Raw genomic sequence first — 25,634 nt, 5'->3', positions numbered from 1 at the left:
GGTGATAAATGACACTGATACTCCACCTTAGTCCCGTGAGTAACAGGCAGTTGTGGCATGGCAGTGAACCCGCCCCCACATGCCTGTTACCGTGTAGGAGCATGGGCCTGCGGTCCCCAGGTCTTCTAATGTTTCAGAAGAAGTTGGAAATCAGGATGATTTTGGTGTGAAATCTCCCAATTCATAAGTGGCAATTTAAAAATAATACTGTGCAGGTTGAAGAAAACATCTGCAGCCACTTTGGGCCCACTGCCATCCTTGGCTTTCAGCCTCTGGCTTTGACCCTGACCACCTGTAGTCTAGACTGATAGCAATCTTGGTCATCCTGCCCCTTTTTATCCAGCCTCCACAATGTCCTGACCTTTCCTTTCCAAATTGCAGATCTGATTATGTGAGCACGGTCTCTAAAGGGGCCTGTGCCGCCTGCAGAACAGAGGTCCCTTGGTGGTGCTTTTTAGATCCTCATTCCAACCTGACCCCTCTTGGCAGCTGTGTCTCCTACCGCCTTGCACACACTTGACTTTGCTCTCGCCATACACAACTACTTGCTGTCCCCGAGCAGTCCTAATATTTTCTTTCCATTCATAGGATGTTTTAAGAACAATTTCGGGATTTACAGAAAAAATGAGCAGAGAGTTCCCACATACTCCTTTCCTCCCTAGTTTTCTCCTGTTTTTAGTATCTTGCATTAGAAGGGTATGTTTGTTACAATCAATGAACCAGTATTGACCCATCATTATTAACTAAAGTCCACAGTTTACATTAAGGTTTGTTGTTTTGGTTGGCAATACTGATATTTTAATACCTTTTAATATTTTTTTTTATAATTCAGTTCCTCTCTGCTTGCGTGGTCTTCCCTGGATTCTGACCAGATTTGTTTAAAGGCCGAATAGGAATATGACTTTTTCTGCAAAGCCTTCTCTGAATGTTTATTTTTGGAATGGGGGCTAGAAGGGAAGGGGCAGACAGAAAAAGGAAGAGAACTAAGATTTTTATCAGGTGCCTAATGGGTGCCAAGTACTATATATTCCTTTAAATCTCTCTATAGCCCTATAACAGAGACTGTTATATACTGTTTACCGAGGAAGCAGAGGTTAAATAAGTTGCCCCAAGCCCCATAGCTAGTAACTGGTTCTACACCATGTCCACCTGGCTCCCAAGCCTGTACCACCTGCTACCCACCCTGTAGGGCTGCATTTCCACTACTGACCTAGCCTCCCTGCTCTCCCTGCTGCAGCAAGGAGTGCAGTGGTGTTTCCACTCCTTAGTCGGGGTTGCAGGAGCTCACCAAACCCAAGGGCACGTGTCCTACAGGCAGTGTTGGTATACGAAGAGGCACCGCAGCGCGACGTCAATTCAGCAGACGCTCATTGCATTCCTGCTGTGTGCCGGGCTTGGTCAAGGATGAGGTCAAGCAGAAGAAGATGGGGATGGTGATGCCGCCATGTAGGTCGTACATCGAGACCAGGCAGGGGTGGGGAAGCTATGGATTTTCCACTTACCCGTAACTAGAGTGTAGGCTGCGGGGAACAGGTGCTCGTGTGTTCTGTGCTGCCACTCCTAGGACCGCGCCCAGTAGTTGTTTAGTAAATTTCTGTGGACTGAATATTTGAATCATATTGCAAATTTGAGAGCCCTAAAATGACACTTCCCTTCTCGGAGCTCTCACATGCATTCAGTGGGTCGCACAGTTTTGGTATCTGTTTGGTTCAGTGTGGTCCTGTATTGCAAGTTATCCCAGGCCTGGCCTAGTCCACGCTCCTAGACCAGAGGTTCTCCTGGACCAGAACTTTCAGAGAAGGGGAAAGCAGGAGGAATTGCCCTCGCAGTCTTTTCCGACTGATGGGCAGATAACCTTCCTGGGAGCTGCCTGGGGCTCCTGGACCTGACCTTGGACCATAGTGCCAGAGGCCTGGCCCCATGTCTGGACTTCACACCAAAGGATGGCCTCATTTTTCTTGGACAAATTAAAACAGACCCTCTAAATGTCAGGGGAAGATAGCCGTGTATTCAAATATAGTCATTAATTTTCTTGAAGAAAAAAAAAAGATCTCAAACACAGTAACTTGTTCCACACATAGGCCTACAAAACTGTCCTTTCCTCCCCCCTCCCTCTGTCTTCTCCCCTTCCTCCCCTTCCCTGCCCACTTTTCCCTTGACTTCTGTGACCCTGTCTTTCACTTCCTCGCCCTGTCTCTCCTCCATGCTTCCTTCCACCGTGGTTCTCGTAAGTGTACCTCCCTCTGCAGTTGTCCTGTGTAAATAGATCGCTCTCTGTTCCTGGTGAATAACCAGGATCACAATTGTTGTCTGGGTTGTGCCCAAGGTGACAGAATTGATGGACCTGGAGGCTGATTTTCATAAGCCAGAGCTACCAAGCGTTTCAAAAACAGCCTTGTTTTTGCCAAGGAAGGTGAGCAAATATAGGACTAAGTTTAAACATCCATCAGGAGTTATTTTTGAGGTGATTGCTTCTAAATGAGAGGCATTCGAAAATCTCACAGGTTTCTTTACAAGTAAATTCCACAGTCATGTATGCTGTGACTGCTGACTGCTGATTAATTACGATTCTGTGACACCATGAAAAGCCCCAGTGGTTGGTTTTGTGCAGCTGTGGAGGAAAGTAAAGCAAGGCCCAGTGACTTTGCCAGCTCTGTCAGGATAGCGGGGATTCGGGCAGAAGGAGCTGTTTTTTTCACTCTGGCAGTCACCACAGAAGAACAGAAGCCCCAGCCAGACCCATTTCTCCAGACTTCACGATGGGCGGTTTGGGTCCCTGCGGGTGAAGTAGTGATACTTGATCTGTTGCCTCTGAAATAACAGATCCATTATTAGAGAAAGCATTTGCAGTCTCTACATTGGGACTTGTGTGCATTCTCCTACACAATTAGGTCTGTTTAGACAAAAAAAAAAAAAAAATAGTACTTACATATAGTAAAGTAATCACAATTTAAAAAAAAAAAATTCTCTACACAATTTGTTGTTGGTGACTGCAGATGCCTGATCCAGGAAAACTGCTAGCTCATTCTTGTTCAGGCTCTGATGATTCTGGATCTCTTTTGTCTTGGCCTCTTGCTTCTTCTCATTATTCGCCTCCCTATTTAACTCTCGCTTAGACTCTCATCGGCTGGAGAGGAAGAGAAGAGAAAGCTAAATCTTGTCACTTTGAAAGAGTCACCTGTAGCTCCGGTGAAGGATACAATAGGGAAGGGAAGCAAACTGATTATTAAAATGGACTTTCCAAGTTCTCAGTGTGTTTATGCATACTGGCTTTGCTCCGCCCACTGATTCCGCTTGGTTGAGATGAGGAGACCAAAGGAGCTCTCTGACATGCGTCCTCACACTCCTTGGCACTGGCTAAGGTCAGAGGAGCTTGTCTGTGCCTTAGTCCTCTCTCTCTGCTGCAGCTTTGGACTCCTCACAGAGTGCTGTTGGTGTCATCACTCAGTGTGAACCACGACATGCTTACATGAGCTGTGCACACAAATACACAGTCATGTGTCTGCTGAATCTGCGGCCTTCATTCTAAGTGGAGGCAACTAGATGATGTGTCCTTCTCTGCCCAGTTCTCCTACATCATGTCATGTCAGAGTGAGAGTAGCTTGTGTCTGTTTTGCTGCTTCCACTCCATGTCTTCCGCAGTGGAAAACTGCGGAAGAAAATCAAGATCGTTTATAGACATCACCATTCGTGTTTGCAAAGGCATGCGTCGTCGTGGCCTGCTTCTTTGGCCAAGACTGTTCTGATAAACCCAACCCACAAACCAGTTTGGACTGTGAAACTGTTGATTTTTCCTCTGCCGTGAGACTTTGACTTGACAAGGCACATTTTTTTCACGTTAGACAGGTCACAGAGAGCAAGGTGTTTGCCTTTCTTTGCTAAAATCACTTGATAGGCTGTTGGAACTAATAAGCTCTTATATCAAATGAGTGTTTGGTCACTGAGTAGTCACCCTTGTTTGGAATTGCGCAGGGGGACCCAGAGCAGAGGTAGGGACGGAGGGCTTAGGTTTCCTGCCACTTGCTACGTCCTCCCAAACCAGCTTGCTTCCTGTGTGGAGACCAGAGCCCCATTCTGCAGGTGTCTATTTCCTTTGAGGGGAATATTTTGAGGAAACCTAATGGGGAGGAACTGAACATTTAGGAAAAATATATTTTCACAGCAGGATGTTGCTTTTTTCTCCTTTTTGGTTTAGGTTTTTCATTTGTTACAAGCCTGCACAGACTCCAAGTACAGACTGAATACAGACTTTCAGCAGGAGCTGGCTGACGTTGCTGTCTGTACCAGAGCCAAACTCTGGCTGGCCAAGAGGTATGTTAAAACCCCACATGAGTAAGGAGTTATCAGGGGTTAGGGATACATTGGAGAATGGCTGTTTCTAGTTGTGGGAGTTTTAAAAAGTCATTGGCATGAGTTTTCTAAACTTATTGGAGTATTTATCTTTTTAGAACTTTGGGTTGTGGGAAAGAAAGAAAAATATTTTCTTGATAGTTTTTCTGAAACGGCTATATGGCTGGGGGACTTGTAATATGGCCTTTTATCAGTCTACCGATCAGCTTGTTTTTATTAATACCTGCCATGTGCCCAGCCCTGTGTCAAATATCATGGCGGTAAAAGGCAGTAATTGACTCAATCATGTGGTGCAAACTCTTAGGTGCCACGGCAGTTCGTAGATTAGAGATTGGGGTAAGACTTGAACAGGCACAGAGAGACCAGTAGAGCATGAACAAGAAAAAGACGTACAGGTTGCCCCCTTTCTAGGTAGGCAGGAGAATAGCTTGAATAATGGAGGCAAAGGAGGGTGGAGACATTTGTTTTTTCATTCTCGCCGTTCTTCATTTATTCTATAACTTAGGACATTTACTATGTGAAAGAGGGAATAAAAAGAATCTCTCATTCCAAACACAGGGAGTCCTCTTTGTAACAATATGGTCAAACCCATGTTGCAAGAGTCTGATATTGGTTGCACATTGTTACTGCGAGGGCCCCCCGTACATCCTCTGTACATTCCCGCACAAGAGGCCCACAGGCCACCACATTCCATGCCAAAGTATCTTGCATTCAATTAGAAATCAATGTATTGATTATCTAACTTACCAGCCTTTTCGTTTTTCAAAAAATGTCCCTTCGCTCACTTTTGTTGGTTCCCCACCTTATATGCAAAGGCAGGAAACAGGCAGTACAGGCCCACAAGTCACTGTAATCCAACAAAGTCTTGTCCAACACCAGCTGCACACTGACCTTTGTGTTAGGAGATGGAAGGGATGCAAAGAGAGAGAAAAACTAGCTCTGGTTTCAAGGAACTCAAATCCAGGAGGTGAGAAAGATGTGTAGATAAATAATTTTCATCACATATGGCAAGGGAAATAAAAAATGTGTGTGGTGAGCCCAGGAGTAGCCCAGAGGAGGGGCAGCAAAGGGCCTTCCAGAGATGAGCAACATTTCGGCAAGTGGCCAGGGCACGTAAGGCATTCTGGGCTCTGGTAATGTCAGCAGCAAAGATGTGGCTGTGTGACATGGCATGGCAAACATGGAGAGCGGTAAACAAGTCAGCTCTTCTGGAACCTTGTAGAAGGTACACGAGGCTACGGAAATCCACGGAGGCCACACAGTGAAAGCTCCTCAAGGAAACCTCTTGGTGAAAGGGAGCCATTGAAAGACTTCTCGGTGTGTGGTTGAGTGAGTCTCCACGTATTGTCTAAGCACCTATAGCTCTGGACAAATACTGATGGAGAGATTCTCTCATGTGTGAGATGCCAGTAAAGTGATGGTTAACGCTCGTTTTTTAGACCAGTCTGTGTTTTCTTTCTCTCATGTAGAGAGCAGGAGTTGACTGGCCATAAACTGATTCTCTGACTGAGCCTAGTATCATTGCCTTCTGTGTGGCTAGGGGAGGTAACTCCCCTAGGCTGCCTTTCTTGGGAGAATAGGGAACTGTGATCACATTTGTGCTCTCTTCTGTTTATCAGTAGCCGGCCAGGTCCTCCTAGGTTTTGTGTGTAGGGATCAGGAAGTCAGGGCTCTCCAGGAGCCATGCTATTGAATGAAACCTCTGCTTTTAGCCAGGCCCACCCCAAGACAGAATCCTAAATTTCCTGTTCTACAAGTGCTTTATAGGCATTTCTGCCCCTTAGCCTGCTGCCCCTTCATGGGTTTCTTTTTTTTTTTTTTTTTTTTTTAAAGATTTTATTTATTTATTTGTCAGAGAGAGAGGGAGAGAGAGCGAGCACAGGCAGACAGAGAGGCAGGCAGAGGCAGAGGGAGAAGCAGGCTCCCTGCCGAGCAAGGAGCCCGATGTGGGACTCAATCCCAGGACACTGGGATCATGACCTGAGCCGAAGGCAGCTGCTTAACCAACTGAGCCACCCAGGCGTCCCCGTTCATGGGTTTCATAGATATTCAACCTCTGCTGGCTTCTTGAGCCCATCCCTTCTTGTTGGACGGAAAGGAGGAGATGGTGTCACAGGCCAACCCTCTGAATGGACCTTCATGCTGTGGGGTCAGTGCCTGAAGATGGATGACCAAGCTGCCATCAGCCTCCTCTTCAGCTGGAGGGGCCCTCCTGTCCTCTTTTAACTTTCCCTCTGGTCCCTATTGCAATTTTCCTGTGAGGCTTCCAGCATCATTACTACCCCACCCCCAACACACACACACACCTTCTCTTATTTTTCTCCATGATTTTTTCAGCCCTAGAAAACAAAAGCATGAATCACCGCAGTTCACTGTGTTTCCACCTTCCTTGCCCAGAGTCCAGGAAAGCCACTTTTATGTTTCCAGTACAGTCCACTCTTTATGATCCAAGTGTGAACTTTATACTTTGTGGGTGGTCTGTAGGTGGTTCCTAACACCAGGCTTCCTCTTGCTCCCCACGCACTTTTACTGTGTTAATCAGGATGTGTTCAGAGCCTGAAATAAAGTTTGGGAGGAAAACACACTGGCAGAGCACCATCCCTTCCAAAGCCATGTATCAGTTTCTCTGTATTATCCACATCATTAGCATGATAACCTTGAGGTTCCTGAATAGGAAAGGAGAACACTGAACTTAAATGACGAAGTTTCAGCCTGTCCTGTGAGACATGCCTGCCTTGTCCCTGAGGTCCTTTGAGGTCATTGCCCTGGGAGGTGAGTGCGTGCACTAACACCTCCATGCTCACAGGAGCCCATTCTGGGTCCTGATGGGCCCTTCTCGAAGCCGACCACTATTTCACATTATCACCTGCCTTTCCCATGAAAGACATTGCAATGTGGAGTATTCCCAGTTCCCCTGCTCAAGAGGCTCTTTATGTCCCTAGCAATTTACATATGAAAGACGAATAAATGTTCCTTTGTGCCTACTAAGGCTTTTCTGTATCTTTTGAGTATAAGCTATGAAACATTAATGTTATTGCCAAAAAAAAAAAAGAAAAGAAAAGAAAGCTAGTTTAAATTTTAGCACCGACACCTTTTTTCTTCTAAAATTTATTAGCCTGAGTTCCTCAGTCTGCTAAGTACATACACATTAGTGAGGGTGTCACTTATTTGTCTTTTTATTCCCAAAGAAAGTTAAAAAAAAAAAAAAAAAAAGTGTTCATTGGAGCCACTGGATAATCAATTCGGTTTTGTAAATTTTGACCCTGAAATTGAGGGCACATAAAATAAAGACTTTGTCATATATTTATGTTTTGACTTTGCAAGATTAATTGGGATTTATATGAGGTGGTTAAGCAATAGCCATGGAGTTGTGGGGAATTTTTGGTGATGAACGGCCAGCTGGCAACGTGGCCAGAGTAGAGGCCTGGGCTTCTGCTCTTACAGGCCGCTTTTCATTCCAAGATGTCAAAACCTTTATGGAAGTCAGCTCGTTAATCCTTCACGTTCCTTCCCCTTTTGCCTCCAGGCCTCCCTTCTCCGTCCAGGTCAGTGTCTCTCTCACGGTAGGAGCACCGTTCCTCAACTACTGAAGGAAAGGGAAGCTGACCCAGGCCACAAGCAGAGTGCACATAGGGGTAGCTGGCGGGCCTGGAGAGGCTGGCCGCGGGCCCCCCTGGAGGGCACTCAGCAGCGCCCTGGGGAGGCTAACGGGCCGGCCCCAGCTCTGCAGCCCCAGCTGGACCACAGGCCCTGCCTACATAGGAAGGATTTTCTGAAAGCCCTGTCAGAGAGGCCTAAGAGGAGAAAAGACTTACTATTTTGATCGAGAGTTAGAATTATTACTATATTGGGCTTAAAATTTTTCAGAAATCAATTTGGTTTTAAAAGGAAGAGGTATTGTGTATATGTTTCCCTTCATACAAATGTGGTGAACTCACTGAACCGTCAGGCTCAGTGCAATGGATGACATGATGACCGGGAGGAAAAATGTGCCCTACGAAATGTTTTTTCGCTTTTTTTTTTTTCTTCATCATCAGTGTAGTGTATGCTTATCATAGAAGGTTAGGCAAGTATGAAATTTGGAAAAGAAGAGACTGTCAGTCAGCTCTTACCAACATCCAGTGGAAGCCACTATTGTTAGTTCATGGTTTTCTATATATACTTACTTCATCTTTGCTCCTGGGCTTTTTTTTTTTTTTAACATAGTTGTGGCTTGACTATATATATAAGTTAGAGCTTCACTTTTTTCACATAACAGTATCATGAAAGTATTTGCTATTTTTTTTTTTTAAGATTTATTTATTTCACAGAGATCACAAGTAGGCAGAGAGGCAGGCAGAGAAAGGGAAGCAGGCTCCCTTTCTTGAGCAGAGAGCCAGATGCGGGGCTCGATCCCAGGACCCTGAGATCATGACCTCAGCCAAAGGCAGAGGCTTTAACCCACTGAGCCACCCAGGTGCCCCTGCTATTATTATTTTTTTAAAAAACTCTTTATGGTATAGCCACTATGAAAAAAAATAGCATGGCATTTCCTAAAAAAATTAAATATAGCATTACCATATGACCTAGCAGTTCTACTTCTGGGTATAGACCCAAATGAATTGAAAGCAGAATCTTGAAGAGATATTTGTACACCCGTGATTTATTTTTTTGGTTGAGAGCGTGAGCCAGGTACTGGTAGTTTTAAAACTCTCCAGGAGATTCTAAAATGCAGTCAGATGGAGAACTACCGATGTGGTTTTGTGCATCCTTGTGTCTCCCATCGCCTTGAGAAAGAAGATGAAGGATGAGTGTTGAGTGAAATAGTAGTCACGTTACAGGGCGCCTGGACTTTTCTTCGGAGGCCATAGACTCATTCAAGAAAAATGGAATGACCATGTCTCCAACCTGCTACCCAGGAGATACAGTTGTTAACACTTTCGTTCCACAGATGTTCCAGAATGAGGGGCCACGCCACTGTGTAGTTTCATATACGAGTGAATTTCCCAAATAGATTACTTAAAAGCTGCCTTAGCAAGATATTTTAACTTATGTCCGTTGCCCTGAGAAGTGCCTATACTGGTACTCTGGGGTGGTATACTGTCTTGGAAGCTTACGGCTCCTTTTTGTTTTTTGAGGAGTAGCTTGAAGAGAATAGACTCGTATTTGTATCACTTCTTTCAACAAATACTTACTGAGCCCTGCTATAAGCCAAGCTGTATTCAATACTGCAACTACCTATTAAAACCAAACTTCAGCGTAGAGAGGGCAACAAAACAGAGTCTTGTCAAATGGAATCATGGGCCTCACACTTTAGAACTAGAAGGAATCCTGAAGTTGCTTGCAGTCCACTCCCATCCCCGTATATATGGGAAAGTGCTGCCCAGAGCAGTTGGGGAATTTGTTTTCACACAGCCTACCAGGGCAAAGGTAAGATCCTACGGACTTAGTTCCCTGCTCCTTGTGGGGCTCCTTCTGCTGCCCCTCCCACCCCCCTGCCCTTGCCTCCATCTGTCCAGTGTTTTTATGTCAAGGCTTTTGAATGTCAAAAGGTTAAGCATTTTCAAGAACAGTGCTCCTTAGACCCTAATGTGCATGTGAATCACCCCAGGAACTCCTTAACGTGCAGACTCTCATTCAGTAGGTCTGGGCTGGTGCCCAAGATCCTGCATTATCTGACGAGTTCTTGAGCAGTTCTGCTGCTGCTGGTCCCAGGACACAGTATGTATTTGAAGGGCCAGGGTTCACTGTGATCATCAGGACCGCGCCTGTTTGAAAGACTCCCCCTTCACACCCTCGTTCTCAAAGGCTAGAGCTTGGGGACACAGGAAAAGGCTAAGACCACTAAAGGTGTCAGCCTGGAATTCTTTCCCCATCCCCCTGGGTTGCCCTGCGTGGAGGGGCTGCATGGCCCCAGCACTTTCTATGGGGAGCCCACACTCCCTTGCCCGGGCAGCCATCCCAGTGGCCTCAGTGCTGAGGGTAGGACCAGTGCTTGTTGACACGCAGAGAGTATTATCATTTTGAAAACAACAGCCTGATATTCTGGTGAGAAAAACAGGCTCTCAGGAATACAAGAACACATCCCAAGGCTATGAGGAAAGCAAGCTCGGGCAATAAATTTTGAGTAAAACCGTCCTGAGGGGGAGAAGAAATGTTGGAGGGCACTAATGTTTGTTGAGGACCACCCTTTGTACCAGACCTAATGATTTGTTACCTCAAGTTGATTCTCACTTGCGAAAAGTTTCAGCTGTATGATCTCTCCACTCTCCACTCTACATCAGTGCTCCTTACACCCGCCTTTCCCTCTTCTGTGGACTCCTCGTCCACATCTCCATCTCTCCAGTACATGCCTCCAGCCACTTGTGCATCTCCTTCCCTGTCCACCGCCTTGTCTGTACTCTCATCATTCTCCCTATTTTCTCTCTCAGTTCCTAGGCCCAACTAAGCAGAGTGGTAAGCTCCTTGAAGACCTTGGACTTAAATGTGTGAGGAAAATGTGTTTCTAGAGCAGAGCTGGGACTGGCGTTTGTACAACGATCCCAGTCCTGCCCCAGGGGTGTGGGGACCTGTGGCCAGCTGCAGAATTTCGGGTTTGGGACTCTGTTTTGCTTCACAGCTGAAGACAGCATCTATGTCCTAACCACCAGATTGATTCGCACAAGTGCCTGCACCTCCCAGGCAGAAACACTGGGGTTTAGGTCTCTTTCCATTTTCCCACCATTCCTTCGCCCTTCCCAAACCCCACACGCCTCCTGGGTCGCTCCCCTCCCTAAAGGGAGAAGGGTCCTTCTTTCCCAACTGCTTGAAATGAAGAGAGACCTCAGCCCTTTGCCACAGCTGCAGGGTGCTGTTTCACTCCCATGCCCGTAGAAAAGCATCCAGTCAAGAAGGATTGTTAAAATATTCTGATGCTCATGTGGCATTTTAAGGCTATCATTTGTGGTCCCTGCCAAAACTGTAAAGGAGACAAGTCTGAACAGGGATGGTTAGTTACATAGCAAGTTTCCAGGCATTGCTGGGGGTTGGATTTTTGCTTTTTTGGTTTGTTTCTTCTTCACTCTCTTTCTTCCTTTTTTTTTTTTTTTTTTTTAATATAAAAGTCTTCCCAGTTCTCCCCTCGCATCCCCTCTTTTTCAACATTGCTTTTCTTTCCACCCCTAGATTTTATGGGGGAGAGAGATTCCCATTAGGACCACTCTGAGTCCTTCAGCTCAGCCTCCTTCAAGTCTCCTTGTGCCTCATGCATATTTGAAAGATGAGAGAAATGAAGTTGGTGTCTTTCAGACCCAAGCTTGTTGACATTTGTCCGCTTCTCTTTCAGACTTCTCAGAAAAATTTAAGGTCAAGATACCTCGGGATAAGATCCTGTTTGTATTTTGTAAAAACAAAGAACCATTAAGTTAGCGCATTTCAACCCAAACCGATGGACAGGGTGCCAGAGATTTTCTTCATTAGCTATTCCTTTTAAAAATATGTCAAGACTTGAAGGAATAAGGTGTCTGAGAAGAAGTGAAGCTTGAGAATATATGAGGTATTTCTTGTTGACAGGCTGGGCTTATGGAAACCAGTCAGGTAAAAGGAGTCACAAAAGATCGATGTATGGAACTGAGCCTTTGAGCAAGGTGCCCAAGATCAAAGCTTCTTCATATTACAGAGAAAAATAAAAATAGTCCTTTCATGCAACTGCACATCAAGAATTCCACTGCCAACTGCTGGTGCTTTCTACTTCTTAAATATAGAAACCTGCAGACCTAACCTGGAAATGGCAATTAATTTGATAAAGGACTCAGAAATGTGTGTTTTGCCCCACTTGTAGCTGTTGGCGCATGGAGGTATTGCTGTTGGAAGATTTGGGCGATGCTGTCATTGCCCGGCTTGCAAAGGACCACAGGCTTTAAGTGTCCTCAACACATTTTCGTAATATTGTGTAAAACACTAACATAGTGGCTTATTTTTTTTCCTTTAGCAGGTAACATGCTCCGTCTTTTGGGTAAGTCAACACATGGATCCATTCCCAAGGAATTGGAGCCGGTTCAGTTTCACAAATAGTACAAAGCAGTGTCGTGGACACAGTGGGGAGTAGAGGGATGAATGATATGGTCCCTATTTCAAAAAACACGTAAATAAGACAGGTATGGATTTAATTAACTGTAAACAAGAATCTGGTCAATTCTGAAATGAGGTCAGAGTGTGTTACAGGAGCTGGCTTGTGGGGCCAGGCTGCCGAAGGAAGTCTTCTAGGAGGAGGGAAACATCTTTAAAGGCTGGGTGAGATGGAATTATTAGATAAGGTTAATTTTCTTAGATTGGAGAATGACTGAGTTTAGACTGATAGAAAGCCCGTGTTGCTAAATAAATTGTGAAGGTCTCATTGCCCAAGTACAAAGGAAGGAATCTTAGCACAGCGTTCAACATCGTGGGAACCACTTTAGGCATTTATCATGGAGTCTCTATTGTCAGAGCTTAGTGATGGTTTAGTCTAGTTGAAAAGAGAGCTTATCCATGTGAAATAACCAACGGTGACGTCCATGAAGAAGCTGTAATTCTGTAGTACGTAGAATAAGTACAAGAACTCGGGGAACAGTGTGGACTGGAATAGTCAGGGAAGGCTTTGCTTTCTTGGAGAGTTAAATATTCGAGATGGGTCCTGGGGCATTGGTGTGATTTGGAAACACCAAATGTAGTGGGAAAAGAGCGTGTCAGGATTGTGGACAGCATGTACAAGGACACACTGAAGGGAATGCCTGGGATATATTGGGTGCCTGTGAGGGCAGAGGGCTGCAGGAGACACGCTATGTTTTGGAGAGCGGTACAAGACTTGATAAGAGACCAGTTGTGGCAGGCCTTAAATGTCAGCCAGAGGAATTTGGTTTTGATCCAAGAGTTAAAAGGAAGTCAGTAAGCTCAGGCTTATACTGGTAAGTACACTGCTGTCTCCATGCACACGAGATACACTGAGGAGTGTATTAAATCTTTGCAGCCCCTCCCAGTGATCAACACAATTTGCAGCCCCTCCTGGTAGTAAGCAAAAGCTCCCCAGTAACCATCAACCAGATCTCTGTCTCTTGGAAGCCCCTGTTCCTTGCCTGGGCGGCTGGTGAGGGGAGTAGAGATGCTGCTTGTGTGCATTTTAGACCACCTGCCTGTTGTCTTCTCAATAGTGCCAAGAGGACCATTGAGCCACAGAATTTATAGCAGGAAGGGAATTTAGAGATCTTCTAGTCCCGTGGAATCCTTTCTTCAAATAGAAACTTAAGAATAAGTTCAAGGGGCGCCTGGGTGGCTCAGAGTTAAGCCTCTGCCTTCAGCTCAGGTCATGATCGCAGGGTCCTGGGATCGAGCCCTGCATCGGTCTCTCTGCTCAGCAGGGAGCCTGCTTCCCTTCCTCTCTCTCTGCCTGCCTCTCTGCCTACTTGTGATTTTTGTCTGTCAAATAAATAAAATCTTTAAAAAAAAAAAAAAAGAGGAAATTCAACGTGTTGAAGATAGTAGGGCTGACACACGAGGTGCAAGGTGGGATGGGGGCCTGGGGACCCACCTGCATGGCCCTCACCCACTGGGGGCCTGAAAGGGACAAAGAGGAGCATCCTGACTTCCTATTTCAAAATAGGAATCTAATCCAAACCAGTATTTGTAGATGAGGAATTAGGCACAAGAGGGCAGGTGACTTCTTCCTACTTGACAGATGTGGCTGACTCTGGAGGTGGCCCAAGTTGGGCATAAATAGCAAATTTGCTTTTTGCCTCTTGATCCACTTCCTTCTTCTACTATGGCCCGATCATCCTCGTAGCAAATCCTGCCACCCCATGCCCGTGGGCTGTCCCAGCACCCTCTCTCAGGAACTGCCCTCCTTGGACAGGGACGCATGCTCTATACCTTCTTGCTGTCCAACGTTTAGCTATTCAAAGTCCTCTCGCCTTAGAAATCTATTCTCAGCTAGCTGACTGCCACTGCTACTTGATCTGAGCAGCGACTCATGCTAACATCTTAATAAGTTCTAACATGTAAACAAGTTAATTCTCCTGGATCATACAACTGTTTTTCAGTAGTGATCTTTGGAGACAGTACTCTTAACTGGTGTCAGCAACTCTGAAGGCAGGCTTTTGGGCAAGGCATAGATCTGACCGGAGTGCTTCTTTTTTTTTTTTTTTTAAAGATTTTATTTATTTATTTGTCAGAGAAAGAGGGAGAGAGAGCGAGCACAGGCAGAGAGGCAGGCAGAGGCAGAGGGAGAAGCAGGCTCCCTGCCGAGCAAGGAGCCCGATGTGGGACTCGATCCCAGGACGCTGGGATTATGACCTGAGCCGAAGGCAGCTGCTTAACCAACTGAGCCACCCAGGCGTCCCCGGAGTGCTTCTTTATGCCTCAGTTGGCCTCCTGCTTGTGTGCCCTCATACTGAGCTGACTCAGCCAGGGTACGTTTGTCCCTTGTGGCCAGACTTCTGCCGTCTCCCCGAGGGCTTTGGGGATCTGTAGACTGGTCTTACGTAAATGGACCAAGGGAGCAGCTCTAAGAAGAACCCTCCAGAGCCCCCACTCTCTTTCCTTTCTCCCTCTCAGCTGCCTGCGATACCCAGGCTTCTTTGGTGATAGAATTGGCCTACACACCTCTGGAAATAACACTTTCCCGTGCGGTATCAGGATTTTACTCCAGGGCTCCCCGCCTGAATCCAAACGCCCTGTGTTTCTGGGTGACCAGGCACTTTGGGAGCAACTTGGCAGATGGAAAAGCCTCTGTCCTTTGTTTATGCGTCCTGCTGGAGTTGAGGAAAGGCAGAGGTTAGCAGGCCTGGGTTCTAGGGTCCCTGTTCAGCTGTAACCAACCCTGTGGGGCCAGCCTTCTCTTTGGGACTCTGTTTTTAATCTGTAAAATGGGACCCTGTAAAATGACGGTGAGAAACCAATGTGGGCAAGGAAGAACTTGGTGTGAAATGAGTGTGAAAGTATAGGAGAGCTAAACAAATAGAGGAAATATCCACTGTCAGATGATTAAGTCTTTATCACATCATCAGCCATGTTGAAAACAGGCCTTTATGTTGGCCCTCGCAGGAGTAGCTGTGCTCTGAGCCTCACTTTTCACCAGACTGGCTACAGGACACAACACCAGGGCATGTGGCCACAAACCAAAATACTCCCATTGTTTGGCACCGAGTCTCATTTTGCATCTGATTGTGTTTGGGACACAGAGATACAATTTGTCAAGAAAACCTTGAATCTATTCTTGGTTTTTGCCCTAATCTTGGGTGGGTCACTTGAGCTACATAAGCTACTTTGTTGACTTGTAAAAAATGGGAATAATAATGCCTATTTTTCTTCCCTCTTAAGAATTTTATAAAGATAAGGTAGGCATATTTTTTTAAGACAAAACTTTTCATCAAAGAAAGTTGATATTATTATCATCAGTATTACTATTCTTGCCAGGGCTAATTTCCAAGTGTGTGCTTTGCCAAGTTCACATTAGCACGGTTGTGTTGACTGTGGCTGTTGGAAATTCTCACCTTGTGATCTGCATACAGACTTCTCATGCAGCTTCCAGAAGTTTTCATTCGCCTCACTTATTTATCCCTTTTTTATAATACTGGGGAGAAAGTGGGATTTGAAAAGAAAGGGGACTTCTGTTAGCATTTTGTATAATAACTGAAGCTATATATCCTCCAAGCCCCAAACTGTACAATAAAAGTTTTCTTGGATACTACTTTTCTCCCATAATTCCTAGCACATAGCTTATTAAGTTATTAACCAGCAATTTCTCTGGCAGCATATTAAACTTTACTTTTAAACAAGTCACAGAGGGGGGGAAACATGCATCTCTCATAAAAGGAATAAAAAACATACACCCTCTAAAATGATTTCCCCAGGCTTTGAACAAATCCCAAGCCCCACACAAGGTCTCTTTTTCCTTATTCTCTGCACATAACTTGAGTGTTAGTACATTAATGAGAAAAAGATGCCTAATAGAAAGATGGAAAAATATGAGGGCCTCTGGGGGGTGTGGGAGGCTCCCTGGGGGTCCTCTGAAAAGGCAGGTGAAACTTAATGTTGGGAAAAGGCAAAACCTTGGCCTTGAGGTTGTGGGTTTCCTCTTGAGTAGCGGTTTTGCCAGGGAAGCCAAGGCAGCCATGGCCTGGGCCCTGACCTGACAAGTGCCCTGGTGTTGTCTACACACCATCTGGGCCTCACCGAGTCCCTACCCAGAACTCTAGTAAGGTGGCTGGGGCCCTGTTTTCACAGATTCCATTCCCCAGAACAAAAGCTGCTTTTCCAGGGGAAACCCCATGTGCTCTATAGGCATGGTGGGGACCCTTGGCCCCTTTGTGGACAGACTCACAGCTCCTGGTCTCTTGCTTTGGCCATAGGCAACTCAGTCAATTCCCTATAAACTGGTCAGCCACCAGAGCAGGGCACAAAGATGGCTCCACTTTAAAAGGAAAATTCGAGGAGGAGTGCTACGGGGCAGCTTCTGCGTGTGGGTGTGAGTATAAACACTTGCAAAGCTCCAGACCAAGGAAGGCTGGATGGAAGTTGGAGCATACCATAAAAATGCAGCTCTGCCGTCACACCCCCTCAGGGGAGGGCAAGGTAAATGAGCAGTCCTGGGGAGCCAGCCAGACCCCGCATGCCGCTGCCAGCTGGCCTGCAGCGCAGAGCTAAATTCTGGATGTTACAGTGGGGGGAAATCACTTGTTTAAAAATATATATTCTGCAATTCATGACCATTTGGCATCTTGGTTTAAACAAATCCCCTATTGTTGCTCCAAGAATGTCATGTGATGGTTGCTTGGCTGGGGGCTGTGGTAAAAAATGGAAATCAGAGGGGAGAGAGGGGTTCTTTTTTATTTAATTTACACTTCCACATTTACATAACTTAATGTGGCCGGCATCAAAGAAGTACCTCCTAGCTCCTAACCCACAAGAGCTCTTCCTTTTGTATCCAAATGTGAAGAGAGGCAACTCTGGTTCTGTGGGCAGCTACCATTGCAGAGATGGGAACTGCCTGGGTTTGCAAAGATGGCCGTCAGGATCTCTGGGAGACCCAGGGAGGTCAACAAAATACGCTGTGTCGAGCCGGCCATTCAAATGGCCCTCGGAGGCTGTTTTCTGATGGTTAGTCAGGGAAGGTTTTCCTAGAGGACAGGCTCTGAAATGAACGTCCAATAAAGAACATGGTGTGGCTGGACATGTGCCAAGTCTGGGGTTCGTGGCAGAAAATGGGAACATGTTCTAGACTGTTTTCCCCCTCCTTCTCCCACCACCTTCCCTCTCATTCTTCTCTTGCCCCTTCCCCAACTTCTTACCTGTCTTCTCTTCCCTTGCTCCCCACCTACTTTCCTTCTCTTTTTCTGGTTTTCTTCTTAACAGCCTATTCTAGGTCTGGTGGTAGTCCCTTGGATATCACTTTATTAACTTTACTGCTGGCTCCCTGGTATGAGGCTATTAGTGCTTTTTGCTCAGTGATGTGGTTGAGAACAGAAGTGGTCCAAGTAGTAGTGAGCCTGATCGAGGCCAGGATTAGAGCCCCTGCTAGGACTCGAGCTCCCCAGTCATTCTCAGCCATCAAGCTCTCCAGTGGCACCTGTTTGATTTCCTGGTCTTCGTTGGTCCCTGCATGTAGCAAGCATGTTTTCGCCATCGTATCTGCTTTACGGAGCTCTCCTGACTGGATTCCTTCTTTCCCTTCACTGGCTAAATCCTTCAGTGTCTCCAGACCCCTCCTCCATGACATTCCCTCTCACTGTTTTTTGTACATTTTGTTTTTCTCTCATGTACACTCTCCAGCATACACATACAAAACAAGGCCATAGGCTTTGCAAGTCCAGAACGTTCTCCCTTTCCCTCCTGTTCTGTCCCAAGTAGTATGTTCCCCCATGGTGCTCGGTAAAGGTGTTTAGCTTAATAAAGTTAAGCCATGAGTCTAATTAGGCTTCTGGGGGAGTAGTTCCCTGGGAATTAGAGAGACCTCAGACCCTGACTCTGTTGAAGTCCAGATACAGTCTCTTGATTTAGAGACCTTAACAGACACTAGCTGCCTAAAACCACAACAGCTGTTTCCAGCCCTCTGAAATCGGCAATGAATGCTTCTGGAAGAATATAGTGTGTCCAGAGTGAACTCTCTGACCCTTCTAGGGAGCCCACCAACACTTCACACTCTAGTGTGTGGGGATCCTAGCTTTCCTGTATGGATTGGGCTGGTGGAGTCCCACTGGTGGCTACAACCCTTTGGAGCTTTTGAACTCTTAAAGGTCACTCTGAAGCTCTCCCTTTGGGTGTTTCACTCATCTGCTGTCATTTCCTGTTGTCGTTCCCCTCCCACGTCCCCTTTGCACTTATTATTTTCCAGATGTGTCATGTGCCCTGCTCTTTGGACATGCTGCTGCTTCTGTTGGGGTCACTCTGCCCATGTTCTGTATCCCACACTCCTCACTCTCCAGCTCTTTGCCAAGTCACTTCCTAACTTGGCAAGTCCCTCTTCAACCATGCTTAATTTTTAGCCTGTCAAACCCCTCCTTTGGGCCACCCCTCATACTCTAGTATGATTGCTTGCATGTTTCTCCTGCTAACTTGCTGGCTTTCAAGATTTTTTGACAGCCACTCGAAACAAATATTTTACATATGACCTATGTAAAATATATGTGTGTGCTGTCTGTGTGTATATATGTACACACATGTGAAGACTTGCCCAGTTTGGAACGGTGATACTATCTGTATAAGATATGAGCAGTCTATAAGAAAAAGTGCAATAGGGGAATTTACTCAAGTTGTAGCACATATAATTTCAGGAATGTTTGCTTTTAGTATATCCACCATCACTTTGGATACCAAGCATAACCCTGTTAATACCATTCAGTATAGAGCAGGCTGGCTTATTACCTGGAAAAGAAAAAGAAAGGAGTTAGAACAAATCTACCAATGTTTTTGCTTAAAATCATTGCATTTCATAAATTATTTGCCTCTAACAAGATAATTTATTAAAAATAATTTATTAAAGATAATTTATTAAAACTTGATCCTGGGCAAGGACTTTTTTTTTTAATTTTTAAATTTTTTATTTTTTATAAACATATATTTTTATCCCCAGGGGTACAGGTCTGTGAATCGCTGGGCAAGGACTTTATAGCAACAAGTAAAGGAAACAATGCTTCCCTTTACCACTTTGATGCCTCTGATTATATTTTCCTCCTCCCTCCCTCCTCACCTTCCTCTCTTCCTCCCTCTCTCTGCCTTTCTTTTCCTCCTCTGCTCCCTCCCTCCTTTGTGGCCCCAGATCCTCTGTGTTCCCCACCACCACCTCCCTCCTCCTCTCCTTCCCCTCCATTCCTTTCTGTTAACGCTGGTCACCACTCACTAGTTGATTTCATAGTCAACAAAATGGGTCATAACCTGCGGTTTGAAAAAACACTATTCAGGACTCTAAGTTCCTTGAGGGCAGTGACTATGTCACTGAATCATTTTATCTTCATATTTCTAAACTCTGGCACTATTCCTAGCTCTCAGTAGCCTCTCAGTAAATGTTTTCCGAATGAATGGACCTCAGTTAAGCAGCTCTACAGCCACTGGGATTCCGGAAGGGACAGGAGAAGTGAATAATTTATCACAGACTTCCCAGGAACTCCTGCTGTCCTCCAGACACTAGGGCCATTGTGGATGTGTCTGGGAAGCCCTACTCTCTGCCCTGCCTTCTCCCTCCTCCCAGTTCCCCAGGAGAGAGGGCAGGAGGTTTAATGAAGTTCAGAGATTTCCCAAGGCAGCAGTGGATTCATCAGGTTCTCAGGTGGACATTTGTCAAGGGACGAATGTTTAAAAAAATATGGAAGAAAGCAAGATTCTTAACAAGCCTTTTGTTTGATTTTATATGTGTAAACTTTGTCCTCCTAGTACCTGAATCCTTGCTGCTCTTTCTATGGCTGTGGTTCTGCCGTTTTTCAGCCCATCTCTAAGACCCTGACCACTTTGGACTTTTTTTTTTTTTTCTTTGAACACTCTAGATCTCTATTATACTGTGCCCCATGCCAGGATTTTTCCATTCGGGGGTAGGAAAAAAAAAATCCCAAGCCCACCAAAACCCCGTGGGTTGGTTGCCTGTCCAGCTGGCATGCTGTTCCCCAGGATTTTATTCCCCTCATCAAAGTGGCTTGACAGACCAAGAACAAACCTCTGGCTCACCCTGAACTCACAGTGTACCATTTCCAAGTCTGAACAAACATCAAATAATGGTGAGAAAGAAAGAAAGAGAACAAAATGATTTTCCTGACCTAGAAGCCAGTTTAGAGTGAGGCCCAACTCTGACTCCAGACAGGGTGGTTATGTGGCTGCAGCCATGGCTCTGGCTATAGCTGTCCTTGATGGTAGAGCCAGGAACAGTGGGCTCCAAGCCGGGATTTCTGGCTCGGTTGGTCTCAGAGGAGAAGCCACGGATGGAGTCCTTTATGGCCCCAGATCCTCTGTTTCCTGGACTCAAGAACAGCAGCCCTCGAGGGAGCATCGCACAGTCTCCTTGACTGCATCAGACTTAGCCCAGAGCCTCTCCATTATGGGGGTAGTCACAGTGGGCCTCAGAGTGTCCCAGGAGGCCAGCAAGGTCACCAGCCTGTGCCAGATCCAAAAAAAGATGCAGAACCCTTCAGCCAGGCAGGGGTCTCTTAAGATTGCCAACCTTTCCTTGATTGATTTAGAAATACTAAAAAATATACTAACTTAGCTAAAAATCTCATGGAAACTAGGCTCCTCCTCAGAGTTGATAGTCAAACCAGCTTCCCCAAAATTTCCCTTTATGGTTCTGTATGACTCTACCAATAGGAAAACATCCAGGGTGAGAGGCTATGACTCTGAGGCCACATGGGAGCAGACAGTGCATTTTTACACTCAGCAGCACCCAGTTAGCATGAGGCAGCCCATCTCCTGAAGGCCTGGCCTGCCTTCTTCTTGTTGCTAACTTTTCAGCACAGTCTCTCGTCTTCCCCTCCTGATCTCCCTGGGTCCATAGACAGGCCAAACTGATTCCTTCCCATATCTATTGACCCCTCTCAAAACGCCCTGCCCTATCAACTTTGTCTGGCTAAAATCTTCCCACCATTCACGGCCCAGTTGGAATCACATCTCCATAAACCTTTCCCATCGCTCCAGTCCTACCTCTTCACTCCTTACGTCCTGTCCGGAGGTTTGCCCTTATTTTTGTCTCCATAACTGCATAGAATTCTCTGAGGTCAGAAATCATCTCATGGACCTCATTTCCCAGCAGTTAGGTCAGAGCTGGGTGCTCAAGGGATTCCGTCTGCTCTCCGCAGGCCACTTACTCAGCTCTGTGCTGGATAGCTGACAGTTCATGAACCCCGCGACACTGGCTTTTCTCGCATTCTTGCTTGAGTGGCCCTTCCCTTGGCAGAGGGAAGTCCTACCTGTTACACAGTAAAAATGCCAGAATTGCAAATTATATCATTAAAGAAGTTTTCATAAAGTGTGGACCTTTCATAGGGAGTAGACAGATAAGGACAGGGAGTTAGGGTTGTGAGACTTGGGGAAAACGAGATAGAAATGAAAAATAAGGGTGGGTTTGGGAAGAAAAATTCCAAATAGATGAAAGTTTTAAGCAACAACAATAAAATGGAATTATAATTATATATACATTTTAAAAATTACAATTATATATATAATTTTTACAATTATATATAATTATATATCACATTTACATATCATTTACATGTATTTAACATATAAATTACATTTACATATAATGTACAATTTTATATATATATATATATATAAAATCTTGAAGAAGGTATAGACTTTGTAAGCATGATATAAAATCCAGGAGACGCAAATAAAAATATCAGTGTATTTGGCTGCATTGAACTAAACATTTTTGACTTGTAAAAAATTTATAAAGTTGAAAGACAAATGATAAACTGCAAAAATATTAAAAACAAATAAATAAAAGGGGAAGCTGGGTGGCTCAGTCATTAAGCATCTGCCTTTGGCTCAGGTCATGATCCCAGGGTCCTGGATTTGAGCCCCGCATCCGGCTCCCTGCTCTGTGGGAAGTCTGCTTCTCCCTCTCCCACTCCCCCTGCTTGTGTTCCCTCTCTCATTGTGTCTCTCTCTGTCAAATAAATAAAATCTTTTTAAAATAAATAAATAAATAATTAAAAATAGACTGCACAAATATTTGTAGCACATGTGACAAAAGAGTAGATTTCCTTAATATACAGAGAGCTCCCACAAATCAATAAGAAAAAGACCAACAATGTTAATGGACAGGGGAACTGAATACATTTCACAGAGAAGGAAGTTGAGGTATCTTTTGTGAAAAGCATATGAAGTGATGATCAACCTCACTTATAACAAAATAAGCACAACATAAAAATGATAAGATACTGTTTTTCACTTATCATTTTGATAAAAGTCAAAAAGTTTAATAGTACACTGTGTTGGTCAGGTTGTGGGAGACTGGAATTCTTAGGCATGCTATTGGTGAAAATGTATTATCTCTTTGGAGAGCATCTTGTTAAAAACAATCATAATTGTTTGCAAATACCTTGATCTGTCTATTCAGCTTCTAGGAATTTCTCCCCTGAGTATTCATTTATATGCACAAAACTGATGTATATATACATTCTTTATTGTTTTTAGCTAAATATCTTAAATAATCTGAATTCTTTCAAAAGGGGATTGGTACCTCCATGGCATGGAACAGTCTACAATCTTTGAAAGAGAGGCAGATCTCTGTTTTTAATGGCATGATTAATGATGGCGTGAGAAAAAGTAATGCCTAGAACTTAGTATATAGTAAACTACGCTTTGGGTAAAAATAAGCAAGTGGGTAGCTCTAGATAGATGCTTGTAAATGAACAGAATGAGTCTGGAAGGCCGTACTGAGAAGTAGTGGCCTCCAGGAACAGAAGGTGAACAAAGGGCAGTGAATGGAAGAGAACTCCATTCTCACAGCATGCCCTTTTGTACGGACTTATTTTTATACCATGTGCACATGTTACCTATTTTTTAAAGCTTATTTAAAAAAAAAAAAATAGCTAGGTGCAGGTATGAAATTAGGCCAAACATGAGGTATGTGTATAAACCAGGAGTTACGGTAGGGTAGGAGTTGAAGCAAGCAAGTGACTAGAGAGGAAGCAAGTCAGCAGGACAGAAATGAGGCAGGTCAGCAAGAGAGAGACCTGGACACATGGCAGTTTTGTGTTTTCTTTTAAGTCAAAAGTATCTGATTTCCTTTTCATAAGAGAGCATTTGCCGGGTCTCAATATGGCCAGTTCAGGATAGAATAGGAATAAACTTAAGGGAAATGGTAATAAGACTGTTCAAATGCAGGGAATGAGGAGGATGGGCTTAGGGGTCAAGTAAATGGAATGTCACCAGCCAGAACATTTGTGCCATTCCCTCACCTTAGGCAGGAAGCAGAGAAGGCAGGGAGTGAACACCTGATGGGGCGTCTGCCGTGGGCCATAAGCGAGGCGCGCATTCCACTTGTGCCACATTGGAAGTCACCGTGACTTACCATGCCATGATTAGGGTTTCCATTGTCCCAATCAGGAATAGGACTCAGGTCACAGAAATAAGCGGCAAAGCCAAGATTCAAATCCAAAATGTCCCTTCTCTTTTTACTACTTGTCCTCTTTTACTACGTGCACATCAGGGAGGGTGGGGCCCTTTTCACAGTCAGTTCGTGTGACCCGAGGCTCAAAGCCAGGGGGACCTTCAGCACTGTTTTCTCCTTTTTTATCCAGAACCCTAAATCCAAGCCCACTTACTTTTTCCAGCATGTGGTTCAAAGAGTAAAGTGAACTCCATTTATTGAAAAAAGAAAAACTTGCGCTTATTGGGAAAGGAATGTCTGTCGCCAGGCTTGTTAGCACTCCCGTGTGTTTGGTTTTCAGCCGGTTCTTTTCAGTCTGTAGGTACGGTTTGTCCTACGCCAGTGCAATTCTCCTTCTCTAGAATGCTCAGTGAGTGACACTCGTAACCCAAGATCACCTCCACCCCGCCAGATCTGTCCACTAAAGAGGAAAAATAATAGAATCTTAACTCCCCCCACCAATCTCCTCGTTTTCAAATAACTGGGATAGGATACCGGGTTTTGTTTGTTTTCAGTTTGTTTTATTTGGAACCAGAGCATAGAGTTTTATCTGTTTTTGTGCATGTGTATCCCCAACCTCCGCCTTGTGCTCTAGGATTTCATTTCCTCATTTGACTTACTGCCGTGTTTCTACTATTGGCGATTATCTGTCTTTTTTAGCATTGGCCATAACTCCCTAAGCCTCATGAGACACCTTTTTCTCATCTGTGACCCAGACCTCAGGGAGAGAAAAATACCAGCTTATCTCCTGTTCTTTACCTTTCTAGGCAAAATCCGTGTTTGGTGACCAGAGCTGTATATATTGACATTCTCTTCCTGTTGCCTCGCTGCCTTGACAAGCCCACGAAAGGCACCCAGCCAGGTATGATTCGTAGTTATATCATATTTTGGAATGATTATGCATCTCTGAACTATAGGTGGGGCTTTAGGGGCTTGGGGCCACACACACTCCCCCAAGCTTCTACTTTTGTAAAACTAACCACACATCAGAATTCAGCATGGTGTCATACAGTTCCTTCATACACGCTTTTCAAGAAAACTTATCCTTGTTTAGTTGGAAGTTTGCCATTTATTTTCTGTTTCGTCGTTCAGGAGGGAGTTTGGACTCTGAGTACTCAAATACCTTCTGTGTTTCAGAGACCTTGGCTTTTTTCCTCTTCCATTCATTTTCTTTAAAATTCAAAGAAAGCAGAGAGTCCATTCTGCTCCATTCCACAGATCCAACTGAACTGGGCTCATTTGATCCTGGAGTCTGGATACCAGAGACTCAGTCCCAAATCCGCCCTCACTACCTTAAGCTCTGACTTGAGATTCATTCCTTGGTCATACATGTTTCCGGTATGGGCCGCCAGATCCATATATAATTGTTCTATTTTAATGATGATTCACAGAGTATTTTTATTATTAACATATAATGTATTATTTGTTTCAGGGGTACAGGTCTGTGATTCATCAGTCTTACACAATTCACAGCACTCACCATAGCACATGCCCTCCCCAATGTCCATCACCCACCCACCTAATCCCTACCCCCCAACCCCCAGCAACCCTCAGTTTGTTTCCTGAGATTAAGAGTCTCTTATGTTTGTCTCTCTCCTGATCCCATCTTGTTTCATTTTTTACCTCCTTTCCCCCTACAAACCCCCGCCCTGCCTCTCAAATTCCTCATATCAGAGAGATCATATGATAATTGTCCTTCTCTGATTGACTTATTTCCTCA

At 44.9% G+C, this 25,634-nt stretch overlaps 1 protein-coding gene across 6 annotated transcripts in view; it reads left to right on the top strand.

Moving 5' to 3' along the window:
- THADA (THADA armadillo repeat containing) overlaps positions 1-25,634 on the top strand; it is a 321,965-nt gene that overhangs the window by 219,842 nt on the left and 76,489 nt on the right. For all 6 annotated transcript variants that reach the window (XM_044263601.1, XM_044263604.1, XM_044263603.1 and 3 more), the window contains 2 exons: positions 4,196-4,311; positions 24,682-24,776. In XM_044263601.1, the coding sequence (XP_044119536.1) occupies positions 4,196-4,311; positions 24,682-24,776 (211 nt within the window). The remainder of the gene's footprint in view (positions 1-4,195; positions 4,312-24,681; positions 24,777-25,634) is intronic.

The sequence above is a fragment of the Neovison vison genome, chromosome 8, assembly GCF_020171115.1.
Source record: "Neovison vison isolate M4711 chromosome 8, ASM_NN_V1, whole genome shotgun sequence".
In the NCBI taxonomy this organism is placed as follows: domain Eukaryota; kingdom Metazoa; phylum Chordata; class Mammalia; order Carnivora; family Mustelidae; genus Neogale; species Neogale vison.
Note: the sequence above shows the minus strand (reverse complement) of the source record. Positions and strands in the feature narration are given on the sequence as shown.